The 9,914-nt window shown below is 39.1% G+C and overlaps 1 protein-coding gene across 1 annotated transcript; it reads left to right on the forward strand.

Moving 5' to 3' along the window:
- The first annotated feature begins 148 nt into the window (after positions 1-148).
- Positions 149-3,024, forward strand: LOC112069377 (transmembrane emp24 domain-containing protein 9). The gene is made up of 5 exons (XM_024136701.2): positions 149-335; positions 992-1,092; positions 1,251-1,376; positions 1,563-1,709; positions 2,233-3,024. The coding sequence occupies exons 1-5, from the start codon at positions 188-190 to the stop codon at positions 2,380-2,382; spliced, it is 672 nt and encodes a 223-aa protein (XP_023992469.1). The 5' UTR covers positions 149-187; the 3' UTR covers positions 2,383-3,024.
- The last annotated feature ends 6,890 nt before the right edge of the window (positions 3,025-9,914 follow it).

The raw sequence follows: 9,914 nt of genomic DNA on the forward strand, positions 1-9,914 counted from the left end.
TCCTTTTGTTAGTTTTGGGTTGAAAYAAACCCCTGCACAGTGCATACCGGAAGAACATTACTTAGAACTACAACAACCACAAGTCTAACTCGAGTGTTGATTGGACGATGGTAAGCGATAGGTTACGTGGCATTGGTGTCTGCGCAGACTCGAATCACAACATCCGTCCTCTACAACCGKCTGGAAGATGGTGGCAGTCAAAATGCGGTCTTGTGTTTTGTCAGTTTTGCTTTTGAACGTTTATTACACATTTGTTTCCTCGCTGTACTTTCACATCGGGGAGACTGAGAAGAAATGCTTCATAGAGGAAATTCCGGATGAAACGATGATCATCGGTCAGTGTCTTGTGGCCATTGGGATTGCTATGCTAGTTAGCCTTGGGAAGTCAGCTAACAGCTAGCGAGCTAGTTTGCTAATTCGATAATTCGTCAAACTAGCATCCGAATTCGAGTTAGCTAACATTTACCCAGCAATCTAGTTAGTTAGCTAGTTATTTAGACAGCCAACATTAAACTTGTCTGTAGAGGGGGCTGTGAACTTTTCAGTTGGCAGACTTGGATAGCTAGCTACTCATTCATGAGCAGGCTAACCAGCTAGCTAACGTTAGCTATACAAATAAAGTTTATTGGTTGCGTACACATATTTGTAGAAGTTATCGCATGTAGAGCGAAAATCGTATGTTTCTAGCTACAACAATACAGTAATACCTAACAACAAAAACAAGCAGACACCTGTCATTGATGTCCTCACCTAGCTAGAACTGTAATATTGGAAATACGTTACGCATGCTTTTGATACTTTAATAAATAAACCATGTAACTACATATTTTACTGTCGTACCATCCATATACTGTTTGACATACTGTAGGTCTTGCCCAGAAACAACCCCTGGCCCGAACAGTTTACCCCCTAACTAAGCACTTGTAAGGATAGGACCGGTAGAAGCAATCATTGGCTGGCATGTGTAAACAATTGTATTTTTTCTTTTTAGGAAACTATCGTACACACTTGTACGACAAGCAGAAAGAGGAGTACCTACCTGCCACACAGGGTCTGGGGATGTTTGTTGAGGTGAAAGACCCTGATGAGAAGGTAGGATGCTACACGTTGCAACTAGTGTCATTCACTTCATATGGTATTCTGTGAGAGAGAGACTTGTGAGAATAATCATGACCCAAGCTGCATTGAATTGAATAGTGATGATACTGAATAAGTTTTGCTCTCTGTGTGTTTTCCTGTCTGGACTCTAGGTGATCCTGTCTCGTCAGTACGGCTCAGAGGGAAGATTCACCTTCACCTCTCACACCCCAGGAGAACATCGGATCTGCCTTCACTCCAACTCTTCCAAGTTTGCCCTCTTCGCTGGAGGAATGCTTGTAAGTACATTAGTGTGACAAATGTGGGGGAAAAGCTATTGCACCCACAATATGCATATGAACTGTTGGTCAATAAGAACAGTTGATGGCAGGGATGCAGGGGGGGGGTAAGAGTAGAGGGTAAAAAATGTAATACCCACATTGATTCTCCTCTCAATTGCTGTGAACCACCCTTTTTTCCCTCAGAGAGTTCACCTGGACATCCAAGTGGGAGAGCACACCAATAACTATGCAGAGATTGCAGCCAAAGACAAGCTGACAGAGCTGCAGCTGAGAGTGAGACAGCTGGTGGAGCAGGTGGACCAGATCCAGAAGGAGCAGAACTATCAGAGGGTGAGTACATCAGCTGTCCTGCTGAGTAAAGCCCTGGACACGCCGGTAGTGTTTGCCGGMCGGGACTACTTAGCACCTCTGAACAGAGTGCCAGCTGTAATTTGCTAATCAATTCTAGATGTAGAAAAATGCTCAAGTAATGTCAGTCAGACGCGTACTGGCGGATGGTCCCTAAAACACACCGAGCGGAATGAACGCGAGACTGCCATTTGGTGCGATGTTTTCTCCTTCAAATACAATGAAATGTATGTTCAAGGCAACCTTAAGACATTTGCTAAATTGCAAATAGACCTCAAGCCCACATACTCTAGCCACTCCTGTAGATCTGAGGGGATTGGATAGATATTAGCATGTGAGTAACAGCTTACTATAGTCTTCTGAATGGCTGGGTGKAAATATCACCATATTGCTTCCACCTATCCAATCCTGTCAGATCTACTAGTGAATAGATTCAGGAAATTCATTGCCTTTGCTTGTGTGCTACTATTTGTATTTTATAAAAGCTTTGCTATGTCTCCTTCAGTACCGTGAGGAGCGCTTCAGGCAGACCAGCGAGAGCACCAACCAGAGGGTTCTGTGGTGGTCCATCGTTCAGACATTGATCCTTGTGGCCATTGGCTTCTGGCAGATGAGACACCTCAAAAGTTTCTTTGAGGCCAAGAAATTAGTGTAAACCTGCACTCTCATATTGTTGTTTCTGAGTCCGGGTTGGGGATCAAATCAGTAAATTCAGGAAGTTAACTTAAACACTATTCTTGAATTGAAAATTCCCCCATTTTGTTTTCTGAGGCATTTTTCATTAATCAATTTAATTTGAATGTACTTCCTGAATTGATGTGTATTGAATACAACCCTGGTCTGAATGCAGTAGTTAAACATCAGTGAGAATGTGTGTTTACTCCCAGAAGTATGTGTACAGACGGGTGAGGTTACCGTTCTATCAGTGAAAACCCAGTAAGTTTTTATTTTGAGAGGGCTCTGCTTTTGGATTTTTAAGACCCTTTTGTGACTTTGATATTCCCCATCTCTGTTTCTGTAAGAACACTGTTTGCAATTGGTTGTATTTATGATCCTCTACTGTATGCTATATGTTTTACATTTGGCTGGGGGAAAATGGTATTGTACTATCGATATCAAACATGGTTTTGTACTATTGATAATATCAAACATTGTTAAAACCRCTTCTGTATTTTTTTCACCTCATAAACCCCCTCCCCCGACATCCCAGAAGATATTTCTGTAGCACTGTTTGTGACTAGAATGCCTGTCAGTCATATAACAGGCCGCATCTCTTCTCTCAGCATAACAGGTTTGTTTTCAAACTGATTAGACATTGTTCTCACTCTACATGCATTGTAATGGGTTTTTTGTTACTGGCTGAGAGAGAGCACCTATTTTGGTTTAGAGCCATACAACAGAAATGGTGACTTGATTTATGAAACTTATTTTTGGTCATGTGTGCATACTAATCTTTACGTTTTTATTTAGCTTCAAATGAATGTACGTTTCAACCCCTGATGTATTTAGTTGTTGGCCGTGGTCTGTGTGTTTAGAAACAGAAAGACATCCAGAATATGCAGATTTTTTAAATTGAAGATCTTGAAAATTGGGAACCTTGTCTTGTTAACCAGTATCCGTTTTCGCAAAGCACCTCAGAGTAGATGTGCTGATCTAGTATCTGCTACCCCTTGTTATTCATTTTGATTTAAAAGGAGAAACTGATCCTAGATCATCACTTGTACTCTGAGACGCTTTCTGAATATGGGCTCTGTCTGTGTTTTATTTATAAAGCTGGAAAGTGAGATAAGAAACATGACATTTTGGTTTAAAGGTTGGTGCTAGAGTGTCTGATGTTAATATGGTAGTTTCATGGAAAACTTTGACATACCAGCTATGCATTTGCTGAAGTACGAAAGCAGTTCACACAGTTTTTCCCTAACTTGCTGAATAAACTGCCAAAGATGTTCCCTTATCACAATCTACTGGCTTGATGGTGGTCAAGTGAACATTGGTTGTTTTTTAATCTGTACTGCATATCTAAGTGAACCTAGAGGGTCTGGTTTGTCCATTTCCTTTCTGCAAATACTCAGGTAGAGTTTTGAAGACACTGATTTAATTCAATTTGATTAAGTAAAGAATTGTTGTCCAGGTTAACAGGTTTGCTCCAGTTCTCATGTACAAGGAGTTGATTTGTGTGTAAACATCCATTGTACACTTGAAAAGTACTTAGCCAGAAAGCAGTCCTTGCTTCTTGTCACTCACAAAACAATTTGAACTACACTGGATCGTTTTTGTAAAAAATMTTTTTGTTCAATTAATCTGTTTTTTGTTTTTCCTTAATAATTACCCAAACTGTTCCGTATTGGGAAAAAAATGTTTTTTTGCATTTATATGGTTAGATACAGTATCAGAGATTTCGAGTATGATTTGAATCAATTGGTACTGGTTTGTTTTGGATGGGGGGATTTTAATTTTAGATTATGTAAATGTGAAAATGTGATTAAATTGCACAAAAAAATAAAGTTGTCACAAATGGCTAGCCATCTTGAATGACTGTTTTCCACCGACACTTTGCCCAACAACAATATTAGATCAGACGTGGGTCCATCCATAGGGAATGCGTTCTATATTTCCTTAAATGCATAGGAACGTTCAGTCTTTATAACGTGTTTCCCCCGGAGCAATATCGTAGGCGGACCTTTAAAATTCAGGTGTTGATATTTTCTAGAGTAGAAGCTCTTTAGCGAATTATTTCAATGTAACTTTCGTATGGTAGTGTGTTTCACACAGTTAATTATTGAAACAAATTATATTTGTATAGTTTGTTGCTAGACTTTTTTGTTTCCCTAAATCCACGTGTCTCACCACAGAACAATCTTTGGTCTCATTGTGCAGTAGGACATGGATAGGAACAACATTTCCTTGCTCTGCTATGTTGCAACGTGTACACCCGGGGCGTCGTCATTACGCCGATTCTGTTGCAAAACGTTTCTTAAACAGAATGAAACGAGGCGGGACCAACCTTAATTTGTCCAATAGAAACTCTCGTTTTAGTTGCTAAACGTTCTGCAACTGTTTAGACTAATGATTACACCCCTGCTAGCAGTGAGCAGCAATGTTGCTCTGTTATTAGCCAGCGTCAAGCCAAAGCTTTGCCAATGTAATAAGAACATTGGCACGGCATTTCACGTTCAGTAACCAAAGGCTTAATGTGATATTTCGAGGAAGAATATGACAAGAACATCAGTTGGACATCAAAATAATCTGACTGCAAAAGGAGAGAGCCAGGAATAATGGAGAAGTTCGGTTGTAGAATCACGACGACATTCTCTGTTTCATGAGGAGCTACTGTCAAAATCGGGGGAATAGCATAACTGGATTTTTCTGTGAAATCTTGAAGCTGTTGTCATTTGCAACCTCAAAAATGATGTATTCATCAAGAAGGAAACCAGTCCTCTATTTCAAAGAAGACAAAAGGTAAAACATAACGGTAGCCCTGATGTTCACAATGATCCTGTCCTATGATTAGTCTAGATGAGTGAACCAACATTAGCAAGCTAGTAAATGTTTACTTTTTATCTACTAGCTAGGCCTATGTGAATCATACCAATACACTACTAATGTTACTGTAGGTACACTAAAGCCTAAATCTCTGGCTATTACATTGGGACAATAGCCTATTTCTTTAAAAACGTTTAAGAATGCAGCTGGTGTAAATGGATTGCAGTCAGATGTTTAAGATGGTTGAAATATTTCTTAGTATTGTTCAACCGAGTAGTTGATGACAATAGAAGAAGAGGGTAATCAGTGAGTAGTTGACTACAATAGAAGAAGAGAGTAATCAGTGAGTAGTTGACTACAATAGAAGAAGAGAGTAATCAGTGAGTAGTTGATGTACAATTGTACGATGCTTTTAAAGTTATATGGAGGATACTTTTTGGGGGGTTGTGTTAGATCTGATCTGTTTCTTTATTCATTCATTTGTTGGGGTGCAGTTTTCTCTATTTTGGGGAACGTAGGACGTTCTCGGTTTAGCCTGTAATCCTAGCACTTCTTAGTCCCTGTTTTTACCAGGGAGGTTTCCATTCCCAGAACCGGTTTTTCTTGGACGGTGGCATGCATTGGATTGATATTTTTTATCCTGATCCTGTCACTTTTACTCTTCTGCCTTCAATGTTCTATTATCTACCTCAATAACCTTATTACGACTCCTATTGCGATGCCTAAGTCACTTACCCTGCCTTCATGTAAAACAATAACTTAACCTCAATATAACCTTTTATTATCTATCCTGATGTCTATTCTACCCTGGCTTCATTACATATTCAACCTATCATTTATTACCCTGCCTTCTATGTACAGATATCTACCTCAAATACTTAATATCTTCCTGATGCTAGTCACTTTACCTGCCTTCATGTACATATCCACTCAAATACCTTATTATTCTATCTCTGATGTCTAGTCATTTACCCTGCCTTCATGTACATATCTACCTCAATACCTTATTATATCTATCCTGATCTAGTCACTTTACCTGCCTTCATGTACATATCAACCTCAAATAACCTTATTCTGATGCCTAGTCACTTTTACCCTGCCTCAATGTACAATCAACCTCAAATACCTTATTATCTGCTGTGCTAGTCACTTTACCGCCTTCATGTACATATCTACCTCAAATACCTTATTATTATACTATCCTGATGTCTAGTCACTTTACCCTGCCTTCATGTACATATAAACCTCAAATACCTTATTATATATATCCTGATGCCTAGTCACTTTACCCTGCCTCATGTACATTATCAACCTCAATAACCTTATTATTATCTTATCCTGATGCCTAGTCACTTTACCTCTGTTCTTACTAGATACATCACAAATACCTTATGGTATTGTTCTGCCTTAGTTCACTTTACCACTGCCTTTTTGTACATTATCTACCTCAAAATACCTTATCTATTTCCTGATCCTTTGCTGTCACTTTACCTCCATTTAATGATCACCAATACACCTGAATACCTCTATTATAATTATTATTCCTGGTCTATACTTCCCTGTTTTACAATCTAATAAATTGTTGACTCCTAGAAAGGATACTTGCTTTCGATCTGGTACTTATATAGCCTTCACATGATCTGGTAAGTACTTCCTGATATAGTTATTCTTTGTTATTGTATGTCTTTTTTACTGTTTTTCTCTGCATGTTGGAAGGGGCTGTAAGAAGCTTTCACTGTAAATTTACACCATTGTATTTGGTGGGATGATTTAATAAATTTGATACTAGAATGTGTAATAATGAATTTAATGTACTGGAGCTCTGAAGTGCTGTCTATTATTATTGATAATGAATGATTATCTTTAACAATAGTCTACCCTACCATGTGATAATGCTGTTTTGGTGAGCAGCAGGATTCCTCCACGTATGTCTTGTAGTGAGTAACAGGGGGTGCAGCTCTGGCGAGGCCACGTGGAAAGGGGCCACTCCTCTGGGAAACCATAGTCAGAGCTTCATTCAAGAAGGTACTAATCCACATCTCATGGCTGATGTAATCAGTGTCGTTACCTATCTCTCCGTGTAACCAACGTTAATGAGAGAGGCTCTGTTGAACCGTGGTGAGATAGGGTGGAACTCATTACATATATACTGGCAGGAGGAGTCAATATTTCATTGGTAAGGTGGGCAAAATCAACGAGCAACACATCCCAGACATAGTTTCCCACTTGGCCAATCAGAATTCTCATACAACACCCACTGGACTAAAATAGAATAGAACAGAATTATTGTTGGCCTTCAGATTAGAACAATAACAGCACTTCTGTTGTAGGCCTAATGACTAACCAAGGCAACATAACGTCTTCATCACTTACCGAAGTGATCCACCTGTTAATTACGAGATCTTATGCAGTATCTTCTTTTGTTCAAAGAAGGTGTGCATGAAGGGGAACAAACACCTACAGCAAGCTCCTCAAACTCTCTCCTGAAAGGTATCAGGAGGCAGCTTGTGTGGGACCTCCGAGGGAGGGTTCGTCCCCGAGATGCCTGTCATCTCGCAGGGGGAGCAGGCTGGTACTGGGGCATGCGACGCTCAATGCCTCTTGACACGGTTAGCCCGGGACTCAATGCCCATGTATAGCTCAGTTGGAGCAGCCATGAGGGAGACCAGCACCAGCACCATATCCACAGACCAAATAGTTTGTAGACTGTGCATTCCCAGACCAGAATCTGAAAGTAGAACAGCCAGTCTCATTCAGCAATGTAGTGCAGTCAATCAGTGTTATGTTACACACCTGAACCACAAACTGACCAAGTGAGAGGTTTAGTAGCATTAACTCAGCTAGGCATAAGTATTGTACAACTAAAACGCTGCACAACCAAACCCGTATGCAATGGCTACGTCTAGATTCGTCTAGATTGTAAGAATGGCTGGTTTATAATACTATCACACAATTTTACCAAAAATCAAACAAAAAAAATCAATATCCAACAAACATTATTTCACAGAAAAAATCTGAGAGCAACACACTCTATTGTAGTCAACTACTCACTGATTACTCTCTCTCTTCATTGTTAGCAACTACTCACGGACTTACCTCTTCTTTTATTGTCGTCAACTACTCACGGATTACTCTCTTCTTCTATTGTAGTCAACTACTCACGGATACTCTCTTCTATTGTCGTCAACTATCACGGATTATCTCTTTCTTCTATTGTCATACAACTTCTCACTGATTACTCTCTTCTTCTATTGTCATCAACTACTCACTATTACTCTCTCTTCTTCTATTGTAGTCAACTACTCACTGATTACTCTCCTCTTCTATTGTAGTCAACTACTCACTGATTCTCTCTTCTTCTATTGTCATCAACTACTCACTGATTATTACTCTTTCTTCTATTGTCATCAACTACTCACTGATTACTCCTCTTCTATGTAGTCAACTACTCATCTGATTACTCCTTCTTCTATTGTCATCAAACTACTCACTGATTACTCTCTTCTTCTATTGTCATCAACTACTCACTGATTACTCTCTTTTCTATTGTCAATCACTTACTCAGCTGAATACTCTCTCTTCTATTGTAGTACAACTACCTCACTGATTACTCTCTCTCTTCTATTGTAGTCAACTACTCACTGATTACTCTCTTCTTCTATTGTCATCAACTACTCACTGATTACTCTCCTCTTCTATTTGTAGTCAATCTACCACTGACCTTACTCTCTTCTATTGTAGTCAACTACTCACTGATTACTCTCTTCTTCTATTGTAGTCAACTACTCACTGATTACTCCTCTTTCTTCTATTGTCATCAACTACTCACGGATTACTCTTCCTCTTCTATTGTCATCAACTACTCACTGATTACTCTCTTCTTCTATTGTCATCAACTACTCACTGATTACTCTCTTCTTCTATTGTAGTCAACTACATCACGTTACTCTCTCTTCTTTGTAGTCAACTACTCACTGATTACTCTCTTCTGAATGTCATCAACTACTCACTGATTACTCTCTTCTTCTATTGTCATCAACTACTCACTGATTACTCTCTTCTTCTATTGTAGTCAACTAACTCACTGATTACTCCTCTTTATGTAGTCAATCTACTCACTGATTACTCTCTTCTATTGTCATCAACTACTCACTGATTACTCTCATCTTCTTCTACATGTTTCAACTACTCACTGATTACTCTCTTCTTCTATTGTAGTCAAACTACTCACTGATTACTCTCTTCTATTGTCATCACTACTCACTGATTACTCCTCTTCTATTGTCATCAACTACTCCTGATTATCTTCTTCTTCTATTGTCATCAACTACTCACTGATTACTCTCTTCTCTATTGTCATCAACAACTACTCACTGATTACTCTCTTCTTCTATTGTCATCAACTACTCACTGATTACTCTCTTCTTCTATTGTAGTCAACTACTCACTGATTACTCTCTTCTTCTTATTGTAAGTCACTACTCACTTGATTCTTACTCTCTATCTGTAATGTCATACTACTCACTGATTACTCCTCTCTCTACTTGTCATCAACTACTCACTGATTACTTCTCTTCTATATTGTCATCAACTACTCACTGATTACTCTCTTCTTCTATTGTCATCAACTAGCCACTGATTACTCTTCTCTTCTTCTATTGTCATCAACTACTCACTGATTACTCTCTTCTTCTATTGTAGTCA

The sequence above is a fragment of the Salvelinus sp. IW2-2015 genome, unplaced genomic scaffold (genome assembly GCF_002910315.2).
Source record: "Salvelinus sp. IW2-2015 unplaced genomic scaffold, ASM291031v2 Un_scaffold996, whole genome shotgun sequence".
Taxonomy (NCBI): domain Eukaryota; kingdom Metazoa; phylum Chordata; class Actinopteri; order Salmoniformes; family Salmonidae; genus Salvelinus; species Salvelinus sp. IW2-2015.

Coding starts and splice junctions, on each gene's coding strand:
- LOC112069377 (XM_024136701.2), top strand. CDS start 188: ATGGTGGCAGTCAAAATGCGGTCTTGTGTTTTGTCAGTTTTGCTTTTG. Junction 1,377..1,562: donor TCTTCGCTGGAGGAATGCTT/GTAAGTACATTA, acceptor TTTTTCCCTCAG/AGAGTTCACCTGGACATCCA. Junction 1,710..2,232: donor AGGAGCAGAACTATCAGAGG/GTGAGTACATCA, acceptor TGTCTCCTTCAG/TACCGTGAGGAGCGCTTCAG.